The sequence below is a fragment of the Marmota marmota genome, unplaced genomic scaffold (genome assembly GCF_001458135.2).
Source record: "Marmota marmota marmota unplaced genomic scaffold, marMar, whole genome shotgun sequence".
Taxonomy (NCBI): domain Eukaryota; kingdom Metazoa; phylum Chordata; class Mammalia; order Rodentia; family Sciuridae; genus Marmota; species Marmota marmota.
The window spans coordinates 59797359-59818850 of NW_025999842.1; the positions used below are offsets into that span (position 1 = coordinate 59797359).

At 37.2% G+C, this 21492-nt stretch overlaps 1 protein-coding gene across 1 annotated transcript in view; it reads left to right on the forward strand.

Moving 5' to 3' along the window:
- Nucleotides 1-21492, forward strand: part of Utrn (utrophin) — a 515860-nt gene that overhangs the window by 357898 nt on the left and 136470 nt on the right. Inside the window, exon 53 of the mRNA XM_048800520.1 lies at nt 9900-10056. Coding sequence (XP_048656477.1) covers nt 9900-10056 — 157 coding nt within the window. The remainder of the gene's footprint in view (nt 1-9899; nt 10057-21492) is intronic.

The following is a 21492-nucleotide window of genomic DNA, read 5'->3' on the forward strand; positions in this document are numbered from 1 at the left end:
CTCGTTGTTCCTCACTGTTCTCAAATGTGCACATCATATTTTAAACCTCATAACAGCAATACCAAGATAGTTACCAGTACCTGTTAATTACTGTTTGACTTTACTCTTTACCAAGTACTGTGTTAGGATGTTTTTGTTTTTGTTGGTAGTACTGGGGATTGAACCCAGTGTGCTCTACCACTGAGCTACATCCTAGTCCGTTTTAATTTTATTTTGAGACAGGGTCTCACTAAATTGCCCAGGCTGGCCTTGATCTTGGAATTTGCCTAGCTCAGCCTCCTAAGGAGCTGGGATTACAAGTGTGCACCACCTTTAAGGATCTTTACACACATTACTTCATTGGATATAGTCATACAACCAATAGCAAAGTTTTCCATCAAGGACTAACTGTATATTTGACTAACTGTATATATTAGATTGCTTAGTGATGTTGTGGCCATTTCAGTTTCTGTTTTCGTCCACTCTGATGTTCACACAATGATAGAATTGCCTAATGGCATGTGTCTCAGAATGTGTGCCTGTTCGTGATGCATGACCGTGCTTGACAAATCCTAGTAAAGTGGATGATAAAAATCCTTTCTTGCATGAGGAAATGAGATTTAATTAATATGAGGAAATTTCCAAGTTTTTGTGCCAAGCCAGTATTCGAATCTTGATCTTTTTGACTCTTGGTATTAAACAAATTTTGCTTCACCATGTTGTTTTTGCATCCTATTTGAAGCTGTATTTATATAGATTACATATCTCATTTAGACACTAAAATGGAAAACTGATGATTCATGTCCATTTGGAGAGAATTAAATAAGTATGAACCTTAGGATCAGAATTCTGGCCAGGAAGAAGCCTTGAGAAATCACTTGGAGTGACAAGATGAGTGTTATTAGGGGTAAGGAATATTTTAAGGTCATATTTACTAGATGATAGATAGTTCCCAACTGGGTATAAGTTTAGGGGATACTGGCTGAAGAATGGATTATCAAGCAAAAATTCCAAAGAAGAATATTTGTAGGAATTCCTAGATCACTTTCTTTTGTTATATCATGTGTTGAAACATGGACAGCTTTAAAACAAAAGGATCTTGAACTTGATTTTTTTTTTCCTAATACAGGGGAGTAAACCCAGGAATGCTCTGTCACTGAGCTACATTCCCAGTCATTTTTATTTTTTTTTAATTTTGAGACAGGGTCTCTTAAGTTGCTGATACTGGCCTCAAACTTGTGATCCTCCTGCCTCAGTCTCCTGAATAGCTGGGATTATAGGCATGTGCCATCACACCAGCCTTTAACTTGCCTCTGATTTATTCTCTTGATCTTGGGCAAATTTATCCCTCTGAAATTTACAAACTTAGAATATAAATATTTAACCCACAATATTGTTGCAAAGATTGAATGAGAAAACGATTGTTTCTTAATCTAGTTATGGCCTGCTCAATGTAGGATCTATTTTTTCATACACAAGGTTGGCTCAGTGCGTCTGTTTCAGGTGGTTTTAGGATTTCATGTAATGATTTCACAGAGAATAAAAATCTTCACTGATTACTAATTGTGAATGATTTTCTTAAAAACTTCTTTCTGAGAAGATGCTCTGTAATGTGTTCATTCTACTGGGCTCATTGTGAGGAATTTGCATTTCTTCTTTTTCTGAAGGAAAGGGGGTCATGGTAAGGACTTCCTTGTCTGAAGATCCCATTGAAAATTAGCAGCATCAGCCAACTATATATATATATATATATATATATATATATATATATATATAGTTAAATATATATATATTATATATAAATATATATAAATATATATATATTTAAATAGGAGAAAAGTCAGGGAGTGCTGTACACTGAGAAACTGAACTTGAATAAGGCTTGAATTTTCAACTGACTAGATCCCATTTGGTTGTAATTTTCTGTTCCTCATAAATATAAACAAATAAAAATATTAAAAGTGAAAGCATTCACTGAGGATCTAGCAAAAGCAACATCTAAGCTAAAGAACTGAAAGCCATAGAGCTTGCTTTGGTGAAGATTGTACACAAGTGCTGGAATTTTGAGAGCTTAAAGGATGAGTTCTTGAGTTAGAAGGATTGAATGGCAGCCTACATCATGAACAGATCATTCCAAGTGGAAAGCTTTGGTCCCAGAAATTGTGGGTCTTTCTTGGGAGCTCTTGCCTATCAAGTCACATTTTTTTCTAATCTGAAAAGAAGAGCTCATAAGCTACACTTGGAATATTAACAAATAAGCAAAGCAGTTATTTTTAGATGATGGAGACTATTATATGCTTGTTTTGGTGGACTTATGCATCAAGACAGATCAGACATTCCCATAAAATATGGTAATGAACCAATATGATAATGAATTAAAACAATATTTAGCCTGATAGCCTACCTCAGGAGATTCAGGCACGTATTCAAGCATTTAATAAAAACTTACTTCTATGTTTAAGGCATTGTTAATCATAAATAAAATGAAGTCGCTGCCTCTAGGGGCTTACACATCTGTCAGGTGAATGTAGAGCTCCAAGGGGAGAGTGGTTGCTGTCACTTCAGATGACAAAGGCTTCATAAGAGGTGATTCCTAAACTGGGCATTGGAAGATATGTAGTCCTTCCCCAAACAGACTGAGTGAGGACTGGTGAAGGGCAATTGAACAGGTTTGAAAAGACAAATTACATAAAAGCTAAGAAGTGTAGTCTGGCTGGAAATAGACTTCGTGGCTGTTGTGGTGGGGAAATACAGTGGTGGCTAGAGAAAAGGTGGAGAGAGAGAGAGGTGAGAGACCAGTCATGGAACCCCTGTGTATACCAGGTTGTGTGTTCCACTGGTGATGGAATTGGGAGCCATTTAGGCAACAGAATTTGTTTGAAATTTTGGAAAAATCCTTCTCACACAACTAATAAGCTTGCATTGGATGAACCTGGTTCTGAAGACAGGAGGACCTGCTTAAGTGACCCTTTTAACATCGAGGAAAGTGAAAGGAGAGTGTATAGAATTCAGTTTACATGCATGGATAGATGGATAGCTCTTTTTTTTTTTTTTTTTTTTTTTTTGGTGCTGGGGATTGAACCCAGGGGTGCTTTACCACTGAGCTACATCCTCCTCAGCCCCCACTCTTTTATTTATTTACATTTTTTTGAGATGGTCTCTACGTTGCTGAAGCTGACTTCAAACTTGCAATCCTCCTGCCTCAGACTCCAAAGCCAGGTTATCTTCTTTTCAAAAGAGTCTTATAGGCAAAAAAGACAGGTGAGATGGTGGGGTCAGGGAGTCCAGATAGAGGTGGCAGGTAATTATTGTGAGTTAATTATCCAAAAGGATAAAACATTAGAAGGGGGGGTTAAAAAAAAAAGGCCTCAGAAACCCTAATACAGGAGGAATGGGTAAAGGAAAGGGAAACCAGTAGAAGAAGCTGAAAAGCGGCTGTCCTGGAAGAGGGTGCAGCAGGAAGGAGGGCTGTCATGTGCCAGGGGAGGAGGGGATTTCAGAGAAGGGCAGAGGTCACAGGGTCAGCTGCTTGAAGAAGTGGACTAGATGAGAGCTGCAGAGTCCAGGAGGTAGAAAACTGATTGCAGAGGGCTGAAGAGATCGAATGGGAAGTGATGAAGTAAAAATAGAGCCCAGGAGAGAAAAACACCATTGCTGTTACCACATTATTAAACATAATGGTCTTGAGCATGTAAGAGCTGGGGGGCTATCGTCTACGTCTATATTGACCTGCCAGTGCTTTCGCAAGGATTAGCTAACAAAGTGAATGATTTAGTCTTCATTTTTACCTACAAAAATGGAAAATTTAATTACATTAACATATTCATGATTATTTGGATATTTATAAAAGAAAATGGTTTATTATTTCTTAGTAGTGGATTCTCATATAGATAGCACAGCTCAGAAAGAAGTGGCACAGGATAGTGTCTAATAGTGTTCTGCTCTGGGGCAACCCTGACTGTTTTCAAACACTGGCTTAGCCATGGAGCAATTATGCCATCACGGGCAGCTTATGAACCTGTGAGCGCCTCAGTTTCCTCATATGTGGATTAAGAGTAACTCTTGCATCCGTATTTCATGAAATTAGCCTTTCTAAAGTGCCTGCAACAGCACATGGTAAGTGCTCCCTAATTGTTAGCTATTATTATTCTCATTGATTACCACTTCATGCTGCACTAGTTAATTCAGAAGATGTAGAAATTCTTCCTACCATCTTTTTTTTTTTTAAATCTTAGTCACTAATGTTGGGAATTTTTAAGGAGTTCCACACTAAATAGCTTCCCTCTCTCTTGGCTGGATTCCAAACAAGCACAAATGAAAAATGTGCATCAGTAAGAACCTTAATGCCGTGGACATTATTGGCAGAGGCAGGTTGGAGGATTAGCTTAGGGTGAGAGTTGAGCAGGGCTGTTAATGATGCAGAATCCCCAGTAGTCATGGTCAAGGTTGCTTCCCAAGTGGAAGACGTCACAAGGAAGAGTAGGAAAGAACTCTGTCTGCAGGCCTGTTCTCAGGAGGAAAGAACAGACCCAAACACATCTGTTCCTTCTCCCTGTGTTTGCAGAGCAGAATTGTCACTACCTTTACCAGGGAATGAGTGAATGAAAGGGTGGAGAAGAGGCCAGAGTGTGTTTAGTGAGAAAATTCCCTTCCCATAGAGTGGGGGAAAGTTCTCACTAGCAAGTATGTGGAGGCAGCCTTGCCCTGGCCTCCTGCCTCCTTCATCCTTATACCACTGATTACTAGAGAGCTCCCTGTTCAGCTCTGCTCCTCTGCTCTTTCCTCGGGGTCCTTTAAAGCCCAGTGTACTCCATACACTGGGTTCTTCTGTGACCAGATTCTCCTGTTAATGTTTCTGTAGGTTCATCCATCACTTTCCCCTGTAATTAATCGAAAGTTGCCCTTTTCCTTGATTATCTACTTTACTTGGAAACACTCCTTAATAGTGGTTAATTTCCCCCATTTTCCTCACCTAAAAACCAATGGGAATATCCTAAGTACTTAACTGCTATGGACACCAGACCCCAGAATGAGAGCCATAAACCAGGCGTGGAAGGTGCGTTGGTGAGACAGGAGCCCTTCACACAGGAATGAGAGGGAAGTTGGAATCTTGTGGCTGCTAACCAAGCCTTGCAGGCTCTTAGAATGATCACATCCACTTTTCCACCCTTTCATTGTCTTCCTCCTGCTTCCTGCTCATGTACAGGAGGAAGCTGGAGGAAAGGCCCTCTTGTACACGTCTTGTTGCTTCTAACATCCTACTTAGCTTTTTATCCTCCATCTTTTTCTCACCTGTAATTCTGTCAATATCCATACTGATAACATTTTATTTTAATTTCCAGGCTTCTTTTTACTTTATCTTTAAAAGCCTTCATCTGTATTCTGTTCCCATAGAGTGGCCATCGTGAGACTCAGCTTCCATCCCCATGTCATCTTGGCATCCCTGAGATGGTTTCAGGAGACAGGCTGTTCTCCAGAGCACACATTTATTTGACTGTTTCCACTTGGCCATGTGTATCGGCATGTGATTGGTTTTCCCTGTTAGAAAAGAGACCTCTTTTGTATCAAATCAGAATTGTTTACAATAACATCAATAAACACTCTCCTTCACATTAAAATGATAGTCCCTCTCCAGAGAGAGGCATCCTTCTCCGTTAGCTTATTAAATACCAGGACCACTTATCTACTATTATCTACCTTTATAATTTTATCCAGTGTGATTCTATGTGTTGTGCGCATAATGAATTTACCCTATTCCAACTACCTGTAAATTGTTTAAAATTGTGCCTCTTCCAGTATTTTCAACTGTGGAATTCTTAGCTTTCTTTTTATTGTTTCCATTCTTCCTGAACCTGCCCGTCATTGTTTGTGTATTTTGTTTTGTTTTTTTGTGGTGCCCAGGATGGAACCCAGGTCCTTTTGCATGCTAGGCCAAGTGTGGTACCACAGAGCTCTGCCTCCCCCGCCCCACCCCTTTCATCCCTTCACATCTCTTTCTTCTGATCTCTAGTTGCTTGAACTTTTCTCATTTCAAACTGCTTCAACCCCTTTTGCCCAGCTTGGAGTTCACTCTAAGACATTTTAGTAAAGTCAGAATTGAATACCCAATTCTGCCTGCATTTCTATTTTTCAAATCTCTGATACCAGCTAATGCCCAGACCCTTTCTGTTCCCTGCTTTTTGTCTTGGGCTGCCTAACATTGCCTGAGAAATGTTAACATTTTTTTCTACCATAATTTGACACTTTCTACTTAGTATTTAGATTCTGAATAATTTTTTATCATATTCACTACCTAGCCTATTTGAAAAGATTTCATTCCTCTTTAGCTCCAAACCTTCCTCTCTGCAGGTGGTCTTGCTGCATTCTTTTCTGAGGATAAGGTCATCTGATTGAGCCTCACCACCCAGCTCCTTGGAGTGTGTGATACACGTGGGTTCTGTATTTCAAATTATTTTTTGTGTTGAGGTTGATGTTGTCATGGCATTTGCTATAATTTAATGTACCATTTTTAGGAAAAAAAATACCAATATTTATTGAATATTTATGTGACAGATTCACCGTAAGTGCTTGCCAGGCATTACCTCTTTTGACCATGGTGTGGTCACTGAAACAACGAAATGACATGTGGCTTACTATCTTAAATGACTTTTTCCTTTCTTTGGATGAGTACAACTAAGCTTTTTAAATACCGAAATCTAATGTGCCCAATATTCTTTAGCAATCTAAAAAAATACATGTGATTATATATTTCACTTATATCAGTATAAGTGGAGATACATAAAGATTTGTAACTTCAGCTAGAAGATAGGCTCTTAGGGACTTTGTGGTGTTTTATACTCACTGGAAAAAAGTGAATTGGAAATATACTAATAAACTCAGGACAGTGAAGGACATGGTTTAAATTTTATGTTTAATTTATTTAATGTCTGATTATGTTAATTAAATACCCACTTATCAGCTTAATGATACTGAATGTAGATCCTTATTAACTTATGATTTTAAAGGCCAGTGAAGTTGTCAAATCTAATGAAAACAGAATTCAAAGATAAAATTCTATCTTCCCTTTCTTTTATGAGCCTCTTAAAAATGCAGGGCACCTTTTTAAAAGCCCTCAGAAGAGATTAACCTTTAACATCATCATTTACATCTAATGCTATCACATTTTTCAATGTCATTGTCACCACTTTTGGCCTTAGAGAGATGATTTTGTTAACCATATTATAAAACTACTGAATTCCCTTTTCCCAGCTGTACTAGAGGAAGAGTCTACCACTTTCATCTCTTTTTTCCCTCTGGTGCAGTGCTTTACGGTAGAACTTTCTGTGATGAAGAAAATGGTCTGTATCTGCTGTGGTCAGCACAGTAGCCACGAGTCATATGTGACACATTGGGCATTTAAAATGTGGCTAGTGCAGCCAATGAACCGAATTTCAAATTTTATTAACTTGACTTAGCCTAAGTTTAAATAGTCACATGCTGCCAGTAGACACCACATCAGGAGACAGCTTTGTCTTTCTATTCAGTGCAGACTGAATTCCTAGGACTTGACTCTTTTTTCCTGGTAGGTCTTAATTCCCTTCTGGGAACAGGAATAATCCTCTTTTAATGTTGCCTATTTTTCTTGAATTAATTAAGGTATTCTCTTTTATTACTGCCTAATTTATAATACGTGAGGTTTACCACAAACCAAAAAAAAAAAAAAATGACATCTGTAGTAAAATGTGAGGTTTAATTCTGTGCAGTCCTCACACAATAGTGTGTCTTTGTCTCCTGTTAACAAGGGTCGTTATATTCTTTGGTCAACCTACTTTCCAAATGTATCTTTACTTGTCTACAGATGTATCAGGGCCCTTTATCTTTGCCTTCTTGAGTGTTACCTATGATGAGAGTAGAGTGTAAAAGGGCTTGGACTTTGTATTCCAAATTCTCACCACTGCTTCCTAAGGAAGTCCCCACTTCTCTGATCCACAGTTCCTCCTTAAGCTGTTATCAGGTTTCCTACCTTGGAAATATGTTTGTTCACTTGACTCTCTCCTTTCTTGACCCTAGAGCTTTGATAGCATGGCTTTCTGTTTCTGAAACATGCCTGAGAACAGAGTGGGCACTCCAAAAATATATGTACTGAATACATGAAAAACTGTTTCAACAAATGCCCTTCCCCACTCGCTCATCACTCACACCAGTTTTATGTCTGTCCACTGGAGAAGGAATAATAACTTGTTTGAAGATACAGTTTCTTTGAAAAGTGGAAACTGTTGTGATTTAAAACAGATATTAGTTATAATTCCCTTTGTAGATCTATTTCTACTCTATGTAAATAATGAAGTACTATTTTTATGGATCATTATCTTCTAACAAGATTATGCACTGTATTTTTTATAAGTATTCACTTAAATATAGTTTAATGGATATATGTATATAAATATCCATTGTTTTGGGTACATCAAGTACCCAAAGGATAAACTGCAAGCAGGGAAGCTAATAAAAGTCAATTATTTAAAAATGTGAGTTCCCACAGATACGTGTGAGATAAAGCAATGTTTAAAGTAAAGATTCTGAAAACATGATTGATGACCTGTTATCTGTCGTCTCGAGAGGTTTACATTTTAAAATGTTTATAGTAACATTCAGAAAGTACAACACAAATTTAAGGTTTCTTCTTACAAAGCATTCAATCCACTGCCCATGAAAAGGCTTTTATCTTTGAAGATGAAAGAATTAAAATGCAACTGGAACACGGAAGGCTCCTACAGAAGCACACATTTATTTGGGCATATGGTAGTAATCTACCAAACACGAAGGTAGAATCTATTGGAAAATAACCAGAACAGATTTACCAGGCGAAGATTCTACCAGATGAGTTTGCTTTTAACTATGGGAAGGTTAAAGATGTAGAGAAGCACATCCCCCAATATTTTCCTTTTTATTTCAAAGCCACTTTGGCATCTCTTTTAAAAAGTATTGCCTTCATATTTATAGATGGTGCTTCAGGTGCTGAATGCCGTGAAGTTTGACGATCAATTCCATTATTTCTGTGTAGTCAGAAGAGTTAATTGCATTGGAAAAGACATTTATGCACTCTTCAGTATATGTGTGAAATTGGATTTCAAAGGAATACAATGTGTGGCTTAGTTATTGATTAATGAGTTAAACTACAGGTGCTGAAGACACAGGATCAAATGTTGAGTAATAGGTCCAGGTATGTGCATAAGTGATTTTGCACATAGCGACACTCGAGCACTTCTTGATTGACCAAGGACCTCTGATTTCTGGCTGTCTTTTGTATTTAAAAACGTAGGAAAGAAATTGCAGTATCTCAGTTCCATAGCAAAGTGGTTTAAAATGGCAGAGAGAATTTTCAATTAATGTAATTGAAATTTTTTAATTGTGCTCTCTCTCTCTCTCTCTCTCTATACATATATATATATAGAGAGAGAGATATATATATATCTATATATATATATATATATATATAGATAGATAGATAGATAGATATATCTATATATATATATATCTATATATATATATCTCTACATATATATATATAGAGAGAGAGAGAGAGAGAGAGAAAGATAAAATGAGAAAAATATTTGTGCATATATACTATAAATATATTATAGCTAAACTACCAACACTTGGTCTCTAATTTTGCATTATGTCACAAACATCCTTCCTGAAAGCCTCACTTTCTTGTCTTTATGGTGTGAAGGTATATGTCTTAAATTTTGGTTAAGATTAACAACATATTCTTTAGAGATTATAGCTGATTCAAAATAACTATTTCTTACAGGAAATACTTTTTTCTACAAATGAACATTTGTTGGTCATATAAGATTATTAGGCTAAAGGAAGGTTTATAATTTTGTGAATTATATAATCCAAACTGCTAAATGTGGTCAGTATTCTCTCTCTCTCGACAGGGCCCATTTGGAGGCCAGTGCTGAGAAGTGGAACAGGTTGCTGGTGTCTTTAGAAGAAATGATCAAATGGCTGAATATGAAAGATGAAGAGCTTAAAAAACAGATGCCTCTTGGAGGGGATGTTCCAGCCTTACAGCTCCAATATGACCACTGTAAAGTAAGTTGAACCCTTATGGCAGTAATGTGTGTGTGTGTGTGTGTGTGTGTGTGTGTGTGTGTGTGTTAAGTGTAATGAAATAAATACTTCATAAATCTAGAAAAATGTAAAAGTTGAACTGATTTTCACGGGTTTTACCCCCTTCTGCTTCTAATTGTCAGTACTTAGGCATTTTATTTAAACTGCATTCATTGCCTACATTTGTTTCACATTAAGTTGTCTCTTTACATTTAACTAAAAATTTTTCAACAGTACATGTATTGGAATGGGGTGTAGCCTATCATGTGTGAGGACTGGCTTTGATCCCCAGAACCAACCCCCCACCACCACCATACACACACACGGTACAGGTGTCTAAAGCATATTGCTTTTAGCATCTCATGAAATGTATTTAACTTTCTAATGTGTTCTGGAATGGTAATGTATTATGTTGGGAACATTTTAAACTACATGCTAATCTTAAATTCAGCAGTTATGTAATCATAAAGAATTACAAACTAGGTCTGGGAGTGAGCTCCATGGTAGAGAACCTACCTAACTACAGACAAAAAGAGTCACAGACTGTTTCATTGATATGAAATGAAAGTGAAAAAATAAAGACTTGCAGTAAATCAATAGGATAGATCTAAGTTTTGCTGTTGTTGTGGGGGTTCCTGGGACCAAACCAGGGCCACTCCCATGGTAGGAAAGAACTCTACTTCTGAGCCATGATTCCAGCCTATAGAATTAAATTTTGAAATAAGTAAAGACCATAATAGTTAATATTATTTTATGTGCTTTATTTTCTGAATTTAGACTTTTCTTTCAATTACATTTTTATTCTTCTCAAAGGACTATCTCTATTTATACTTTTACTCTGCTTAGAACTGATAGGCTATCTTCAACTGACGCATGGTTAGATCCTTGTCTTTTTAAAAACTTCTTCACTATGTCTAGGTTCTATTAATATATTTAATATCCTTTACATTATTTTCTCACATATTGCGTATCACCCTATTTTATTGTATTTTTTATTATTCACATACAGTACAAATTCTCATTCTAAATCTGTACTTTTTAATGTGACATTAGATTCTATTCCCAGCTGAAAAATGATAAATGCAAACACTTTCTTCTTTTCAAGGAAGATACCATCTATTTAATAAGTTGCTATACTACAAATGACATGACCTTGAAATTTATTTTATTTTGAATTCTTGTGACTAAGTGATTAAAATTACTATTTGAGTATATTTTCTCCTACTTGAAAAGAGAATATGATAGAGAAATAGCTCTAAGATAAGAGAAAGGAAGATATTGTTGACGTATGATATACAAAATAATAATAGAAGATTTAAAATTACTGATTTAAGAAAATCACATTTTCTCCTTTCTTTTTTTATCTTTCTCCTCTATTAATTATTCATATTCCCTTTTTTGTGGGCTCAGGTATTAGTGATGAAATAGAATAATACAGAACTCTTTGAATAGCAATGCTCTGCATGGAATAAAAGCTGCTTATGATCATGTGCTAGCTTTGATTAAGAACCAAATTTTAAGGTAGGGAATGATTTTCCTCAGATAGCCTTGGCCTTAGCACATAAAGTGCATGTCAGCCTTCCCAATCAGTTCTAGCTGTTTGTTATCCCCGTCTCCTGGTGAGGCTGCCTGGCTTTGCATTGTATTTCACTCTATTTTATAGCACTGCATGCACTTCCTGTGCTTCAAGCTCTTAGTCTCTCATTTAAGTAGTAAAGATAATAATGATAATGATGTTGGCTCATTTATTCATCAGTTATTTTTTGAGTACCTCATATGCACCATGCACTATTCTAGTCACTGGTGGTCTCGCCTGATTCTGAGTAAGAGAGAAGTACTGGACCAATAGGCAATAAGATGTCATATGTCCTATAGTAATAACTGCTTTGGAAAAAAATAAAAGAATGTTATGGAGAGAGAGGAAGATAGGAGATTATAGCAGAGGTGATTTTTATGTGGAGAAGGTCAGGAAAATGCCACAACTGGAGTGGTCTTTGGACAGAGACAGAGATAAGTGAGGTAGTGATCAGTTCTGCTCTCTGGGGCAGATGAAGCACAAAGGCCATAGAGGCATCACTGTTCAGGGCAAAGGTGAGGAACAGCATGGAGACCAGGTGGTTGAAGCCATTGAGCCGAATGAAGAGGCAAAGTAGGAGATGAGGAGCAGGTGGGAAGAAGGGGTGCAGATCACATAGGTTCTCCCAAGTTCTTTAAAGGACTTTGGCTTTTACTCTGAGATGGGAAGCCATGAAAGGTTTTGTATTGATAGAGATGTGATCTGATTTACATTACGTAAAATTAGATGTTGAAATATGAAGAATAGACTAGAGAGGAGTGCAGTAATCATGCGGGGATGTTGTGACTTGGGTGAGAGTAACTGGTTTCTGAACACATTTGGAAAGAACCAATAGAATTTGTTGGTGGGTGGAATATACGGGATGGGAGAGAAAGAGTCAAAGGTATCAGGAGACAAATGTTTCTGGACAACTGGAAAATGGATTGCCATTTAGATGGGGAGGGGGGAATTGCTGTAGAAACCTGGAGAAAAGTTAAGAATTTGTTTTTTGACATGTTAAGTGTAAGGTGTTAATTAGGAGGTTGTTTATACAAACCTGAAGTTGGGGGAAAAGTCAGGACTACAGCCAAAATTGTTACCATGTATCAGCCATGGGCTTGGTTGAGGTCACTTAGGGAGTGATTACAGTTAGAAAAATGAATTGTAAGTTAAAGTCCCTGAGGAACCCCAGCTTTAGACATTGAGAAGATGAGGAGACTGAGAAGGAGAGCCAAGAGAGAACAGATTCTAGGCCTCCAAAGGAAGAGGTATGTTATGAAGGAGACTATGGATACAAGGGTCAAGTATTTCTGAGAATTGAATTGGATAAGAACAGAACATTATCCATCCAAGGACAGACTTGTGAATCTCAAATGAGAGTCATTTCAGTGGCATGATGCATTTGGAAGTGTGATTGGAGTGGATTCCAGAGAGAATATGAACAGAAGTACAGAAAACCATTTTAAGAACTTTTACAAGAAAGATACCAAGAACTGGAGCCATAGAGGGAGATCCAATGTGGGTTGGAGTGATGTCTTTACAGGCTGAAGAATGATTTAGCATCTTGCGTGCTCCTGGGGATGATCCTACAGGAGGGGAAAAGCCAGTGATACAGAAGAGAGGGTCTGCTGCAAAACAGTGACAGGATGGGTCCAGTGTACTTGTGGCTCAGCTGGCCTTGTAAGAGGGCAAAGCATTTATCCTTTTAACAGGAGAGTGTGGAATAGAGGGGTGGATAATAATAGGTTGGTGGATTTGGGTGTGAGAACATTTAGATGTTCTCAATGAAATACGAAGCAAGAGCATCCACTAAATATGAGAAGGAAGGAGATGTGGAGGTTAGAGGAGAGAAGAGATAAAAATTCAGTCCAGAAGTAGGTAGATTCATAAACTAGCCATTTCTAGCAAAACTACAAGACAACATTAAGGGCTGGCTTGAGGTCAGTGATGGATTAAAAGTGAGAACAATTAGTGTGAATGGTTTTCTTCACCCATGTTTAGTTGCTCCAGCGAAAGTGGGGAATTCCCCAGAAAGTTGAATATACCCAGGCAGAGGCAATAAGGACAGGGCAAGGGAGATAAAGGAGTATAAAGGAGTTGCAGAAATGATGGAACATGGACTCAACTTTGGGAAAAGGGAGGTATGACATACGAGAGAGGTGAGGATCAGGAATAAGGTGATAGAAGTCAATGAGTTGGAGCCACCAGTGGGGCTTGGGTAATTGTTTGAGTTGGGAGACTGGGGGAGGAAACTGTAAGGAGAGCAGGTGGTAGGTAAAGAATACATCCCAGAAATCAAGTTCATGGAGGGGTGAATTTTCTGCTACTGACATTATTCAGTGTCTTTTTGTATAAGTGAGTTGTAGGGACAGGGTAGGGAGCAGGGTCCTTGGAGGAGAGCCAGTCAAAAGTTGTGATGCCAGGGTAGTGGGAAGATCATCTACTGGGTAAAGAACCACCATATGACCCAGCCATCTCACTCCTTGGTCTATATCCAAAGGACTTAAAATCAGCATACTATAGTAATGCAGCCACATCAATGTTCATAGCAGCCCAATTCATAATAGCTAAACTGTGGAAGCAACCTAGATGCCCTTCAATAGATGAATGGATAAAGAAACTGTGTTATATATACACAATGGAATGTTATTCAGCATTAAAAGAGAATAAAATCATGGCATTTGCAGGTAAAGGGATGGAGTTGGAGAATATCATGCCAAGTTAAGTAAGCCAATCCCCCCAAACCAAAGGCCAGACGTTCTCTCTAATAAGTGGATGCTGATCCACAATGGGGAGGGGTGGGGAGCATGGGAAAAATAGTGGAACTTTGGGCAAAGCGGAGGGAGGGTGAGGAGGGTGTATGGGGGCAGGAAAGATGGTGGAATGGAATGCGAAGGAATCATTACCCTAGGTACATGTATAACTACACATAGGTTGTGATGCTACATCGTGTACAGCCAGAGAAATGAAAGTTGTGCTGCAGTTGTGTATAGTGACTCAAAATGCATTCTGCTATCATATACACCTAATTAAAATGAATAAATAAAAATAAAATAAAGCTTCAAGTCAAAAAGAAAGAAAGAAAGAAATTCTCTGAGCAGGAGGAAGAGCCAGATACCAAAAGGATAATCATGAGAAGGAAGAGTCCTGGTAGTATGTTTCAAGAGTCTAACCTAGAAATGGTGTTTTCAGTTTTCATTTGGATTATATTTTATTGAACCGCTTCTATGTGCCAGCACCATTCTGAGCACTAGGAACATATTCTCGTGGTTTTGTTTTTGTCTTTATTTATTTCTGTCCCCTCTTTTTTGCTCACCAATGTCACTTTCCTGGCTTAATTGATGGAAAAAAATTGAAAACATCTTTCTTACACTATATTTTTCTTTAGGGGCTTTCTGAAAATGGCAAAAAAAGAGCATTAAAATATTATTCTCAAGGACTAATATTTTAGTATGTAGTGCTTTCTACCAAATCACCACTCAGGATGCATTAATTCAGTAAATTAATTCTTAAAGTTTATAGAAAAACTTCACCAGTTATCTTTTTCCCTGGAGAACACAATCCAGTACAGAAGAGTGTGCTTGTGAGAGGGGTAAGCATTCTATATAGGTCGCTGCTGAAGCAGCCGGTCCAGAGGATTTGGCAATCCTCTCCAGGGTGGCCTTCGCATATTCATAAATATATTAATTGGCTTTGCGTCTGATTTTGCCCCCATGAATTAAACAGAAAGGAAAAATAAAAATAAAAGCTTAAAGCATGATTTCCCCATATTTTCTTCTTGGGCTGTAACATTTGCTATTGCTTTGTGAATAAAGGCTTGGAAGACTGGAGTTCATCCGTCCTTTGTTCACATAAGACACAAGGTCTCTAATGTAGGAAATATACTGGGAGCTATATGAGGCCATGGGGTGTCAGATGCACTGGAGAGGGTTAGGGAGTGATAGTTCCCTCCCCATATGTGTGATAATTTGGGTTAAAGATGGGAATGAGCATTGTATCTAAGGAATATGGTAGCAGAAATCATTCTGAGGTGGAATGAAAATACCTTATTTTAAGATCCAGCTTTGTTACTGACTATCCAGGTGACCCTGAAAGTTATCTGAATTACTCAGCTTTAGTTTCCAGAGCAATGGGAATAATAAGCAGTGTAGTTCATACAGGCTGCTGTAACAAAGTTAATAAACTAGGTTGCTTATGAACAATGGAAATTTATTTCTCAGACTTCGGAAGGCTGAAGTCCAAGATGCAGGCCTGAGTAGATTTGGTGTCTAGGGAGGGTCTGTTGCTGGTACACAGACATGGCTGCTCTTGGGGGAAGGGACTCACAGGGCACTAGTCCCATTTGTGAAGCTCCCTCCCTCATGAGCTCATCACTTCCCTAAGATCCCACCTCTGAACATTGTTGCTTTGGGATGGATTTCAACATATGAAATGGAGGCAGGAGAGGATGTAAACATTCAGACCATAGCAAGCAGCTTCTATTTGTTTACACAGAATTGTTCTGAGAATCATATGAAATAATGTAAATGACAGTCATTTAGAATTTGTAAAATGCTGTAGGATAGTGGATTATTTTACCAACCCATATGTATTGGTAAAAGCAGCTTTCTTTCCCAACTACTACGAGAAATGTTTTAAACTCTATCATTATAAATATACATAATTGCTATTAATACTAATTTATATTAATATAAACATACATAATAGGGCTAATCATTATGCAATAGTACAATTAAGGCAATATTCAAAGAAATGAGATACCTACGTGTAATTATTTACTTTTTTGGGTGAACATCACCAGCTGTAATCATTGGGGAGTCTTAGTTCAGCTAAAGCTTTGTGTCCAGTAATTCCCTTTCTTGAATTTAATTAATAGTTTTTAGCCAGTGTAACCCAAAGAGAATTTTCTAATTTATCTCACATCTTCCCTTGAAATCACTATTTCTTATGGGGTATGCGTGTGGTTGCTCTATGTTTTGAGACAGCTTTCTTTTTTAAGTGGAAAAAGGTATGTCTTGGTGCCTTGGATGCATATGGAGTAGTTACTAGTTGGGCTAGAAAACTGTTAATTGCTGTTAAACTGTTAATTGCTCCTGTGATAATAAGACCTGATATCAGTCATGTGAAGAATTTAAATAATACTTTATCACTAGTAACTTTACATGTTCAAGTTGGCAGAACTTTTTTTTTAAATTTTTTACTTATTTTTTGCTCTTCACATTTGGAAAACAGGATAGTGACCTATATTTTAAGCCATCTTTTGTTGGTCATTTAGCACACAGAATTAGGTAGACCTATGTTTCAATCCTACCTCCTCTACTTGTTAGCTTTGTGATTAGGCTTTAGGGTATTAAGTCTCTTTAGTCCTTAGTTTTGGGCCATCAGAAAGTATAAAACACTTAGCATAGTATATATAGTAAGTGCTCAATAATCAAAAGCTGTTGGACTTATCTTTGAATTTATACATTTTTAATTTTAATTGCTAAAAGCCTGCATTTTATATTTTTCCTTAAATTCATTGTTTGAACACTATAAGTTTTAGCACTTTAACTTAAATTTATCATTTTAGCCTGCTAGTTGGTAGCTTAAAAGATACCTTAGGCTTCTCAAGAAAATAGATGAAGTCATTAAGACAGCAATATTCTGGAGAAATGAATGTAAAGATTGGGGCATAATTTGTTTCTTATTTTTAATGAAAAAACAGCTTATCATGGAAGTCCAAGCCTAAGGACATTTCTGCCTGAATTGCCTTTGATGAGTTTATCAAAAATTAAGAGACAAATTATAAATGTTCAACATGAGTCTAAATGCCTACAAAGGTATCAATACCTAAATGTTGCCATAATTTATAAAGAAACAAAATTAATATGCACTATCTTATATTTATGTTTACATGACTTTATCCTGAGTCCCATCTGCTTTCGCAGTATGGAAACTACTGAGAGACCCATGTCTCAGATTTATGCTTGCAGTCATCCTGTAACTTAAGGAATGGTTTATAGGAAGTCGTAGTCTCAGTCATTTGATTCTTGCCTATATGTATCCTGGTCATTTATATGTACGTGAAATTGAATTGATACTTTTTCATAGCTATATTTTGGTAGTGGCACTGTCAGACATTTCATCATCTGTCTGTCCGTCTGTCTGTCCATCCATCCATCCATCCATCCATCCATCCATTTACTCACAATATTCTCTGAATGCCTTATATGATAAAATTGATGCTTAAAAACAGTAAGGCTCAGCTTCTGTACCTCAAGGATATATTTTAATAATTCATTTTCCTAAAAGCTCTGGGCTTGATTTGTTGGCTGTATCCAAGGGGAATATACATATTAATTTTTAGGTAAAGTCTCTGAGACTTCCAATTAGAATGATATTGTGAGGTCATGCTTCAAAGTACTCCAGTTTATAAACATCTAGCAATTATAGTAAGATATAAAAAACCCAAACCAAACATAACACAGTTGGGCTCCAAAACATGACAAACATTCTATAACAAGATACAAAGAAAAAAAAAATAGCTAATGAGGTTGATGCCACTGGAAAAATGTAGCAGCCCTGGGTGATGAGCTGGGAGAAATTCTCCGCATAGTCTCTGCTCCAAACCTGTCATCCATGTTGAAATGAGTGATGGATGGATTGTTACCATTTCATTCTCCAATACTATGTACGATATTATGAAACATCAGTATTTTGGATTCAGTAAAATGCCTATACTTTTGGGTGTTTTAACCAGTGACTTAGAGCATTGATATATTTTCAGTTATATCAGTAATAAATATTTTTTTCAGTGCTTTACTAATGTATATACATAGGCAGGTATGTTAAATGATAGTAATGATAATGATAGTGTCATAGGGCTCTGTGAGCAAAATGTTTGGCCTGTGGTCTGACATACAGTAAACACTAAGTAAATGGGATCTCCTATCTCCTCCTGTAGTTGTTGAGGGCTTCTCTTGATGACTTCGGTCATTTTCAGTTTGTTTAAAACTCTCTAGGATATATAAGTTGTTTCAATTAAAATACTACTGTATTAATGCCTGTTATTTACCATCCAATACAGCTCAATACAATAGAACTAGCCTTATTTCTATGTAGAATTAATTTGTTAAGTTAGACAAGGTTCACTTTCCAGTCTTTACAAGTTGGGTAAACAGTGCAATCATATTATTTTTCTCATGTTTAATTCCTTCAAATGTTAAAATACTACTTTATATTGTAGTATTTTTAATCACTTTTTAAAAATGAATGAAACTGGATGTGGAGGCGCACATCTGTAATCCCAGCAACACAGGAGGTTGAGGCAGGAGGATCTTAAGTTCAAGGACAGCCTCAGCAACTTAGAGGAGACCCTGTCTAAAAATAAAAAGGGCTGGGGATTAGCTCAGTTGCAAAGTGCCCTTAGGTTCAATCTCCAGTACCTAAATAAATAAATAAATGGATAAAGTTGAATCATCGTATCTAATGACTGAAATCAAATTCTCAGTATCATTTTATAAGTTTTGTAGAAAGTGAGGTCATTTATATGCAACTCTGCTCTCAAGAATGTGAAATTTCCATTTAATCAATAATTACCTATAAAGTACCTGCAATGTATATAGTGTTAATATATGATGCTATGCATTTACTTTTGTCAGATACCTGAAGATGGATAAAATGCAAAAGCAGTTTTTATTATTTAATTCACACTTTATTTTCATAACAATGTAAATTCTGAGTTATGTAGGTGCAATTATCAGAACTTTAACACACTTTCTCTGATAAAATGCAAGTTTGGTTTTAGAAAAGAAATCACCAAGAATAATTAAAATACACCATTCAGGTATAATTTATTTTATGTGTGTCCTTTCCCTTAGGGCTACTCTGTCCTTTGCTTAACCTGAATTCATTCCCATATTCAAATCTTATTACATAAGAGTCAGGACATTTGGGCCTTAAACTGAATTGCCAAGATCATAAATCTTACCTGTTAAAATAACAAATTCTAACATTATCTTTAAAACAACAACACTTCATCATTAAATTCAGGCTCTGTGTGTGTGTGTGTGTGTGTGTGTGTGTGTGTGTGTGTGGCTTTCCACCTATGAAAGTAATCTGAAACTCAACCTGAAGCCTGTAATTTTCAGGTCTTGCTGTGTCAGGAGGCTTATGTATGGTGGCAAATTGGCTTTATTCTAAAATTTTAAGAAATTGGTTTTCAAGGTCCCCTCCAATCTTTTCACCTGTGCTGATGTCTTTCTTATCAAAGGCACAGCTCTAAGGTCCATGAGTAAAGCTTCTGCTTGTGCGCATTCCTGAGGCCGCAGTTGTCTAAGCAAGCCTGTGCCTACCTGCCACACCCTGCTTAGCTGTCTGCACCTCACCTTGTCTCCTATGCTTGATAGATGAAACTATCTGTCTATGGAACCTCACTTCAAAGGCCCACAGAATATCCAAGTTTAGAGGATATGAGGCAGCCCTAATAGCTGTCATTCTCTGATGGTGAAATTCAGAGTGGACTGCAATTGTAACCAAGAAATAACAGCCTATAAAACCAATCATCCCAGTCTTAATGAACGATTTCTGGACATATTTAACCCACAGATAATGTTTTTCATCCAGCAGTTCATTTATTGACTCTGAAATCGCCTATGTTGCTCCTGATGTCTGTCACATTGCTGGGTACTGAGCACATATCAGTTTACAGGATGCTTTTTTTTTTTTTTTTTTTTCTGTCACAGAATGCACTGCTTAGGAGCAGAGACAGACTTTATAATCAGTAACTACAGTAGATATCAAAAACCTTGGAGTTGTGGGCATGGACACAGCCAGGGAGGCAGAGATGGATCATGCCTGTTTGTACTTGGGAAGACTGGGAAAGGTTCCATAGAGCAAGTGACCTTGGAGGTGAAAGAGATCTTGAAATAAGTAAAAAGTCACTAGACTGTTTTCCAGACTCCTGGGGGAGAAAAACCTGCAAAATACCCATTGTATGTCTGAGAGTACACAGTAGAGTGAAAGTGCTCCTTTTTTCATTATCCATAGGGTGAGGCTGAAAGAGAAAGAATATACAAGCTTAGCACCTAGTACAGTGCCTGGTAATGGTAGGTATTTGCTGGAAGGGGGTACATTTATGTGTGCATATATTTTTACAAATATAAGGAAGTATACCATCTTATTATTATGAAAAACTAGAGGATTCCTGTCTTGCTTTTAGCATTCATACTTGGTATTCTCATTCAGGTATTATTTTTTATGTCAGTGGGGTAGAATCAAAATGAATGTATACATTAACTGTTCATTTAGGAACATTAACCAAAAAACTTTTACAAACACTATGAAAAATATTTATTTATATTTTGTCTGTGTACCAATGGGAATGAAGCTTGTTTTCTTTCCCCTTTCTTCATGTAGTTTTATTAGTGCTATCAAACTTAATGACTCTTCTGCCCTTTTTTGCTGTCATGCTATAATGACTTCACATCCATATAGGCTGATTTAGCTTTTAAAGCAAGTTGGGGGGAAAAAAGTAAATTACATTCTAGCAGATTCTCCTTATGCTTGTATCATTTATTTTGTTTTTGTTTTTTCCTGTTTGTATTCTCCAATAAGCAGTTAAGTGCTTTTTGAAACCCAAAGCTGAAGAAACCTGCTGTACCAGCAATGCCTCTAATTTGTGATAGTTTAGAGCCTGTGTTGCCAGTGTCAGCTCCTTGAGCATCCTATGCAGTTGCACAGGGCCCCATCTTGGAAGGAATCTGAGCTTGGCTGAATGCTCTGCTGCTGCCTTCTTGAGATCCTTGGACAGAATGTTTGGACAAGGGGCTGTGCAGTTTCACGTTGCCCTGGGGTCTGCAGTTGTATAGCCAGACCAGTTTGCA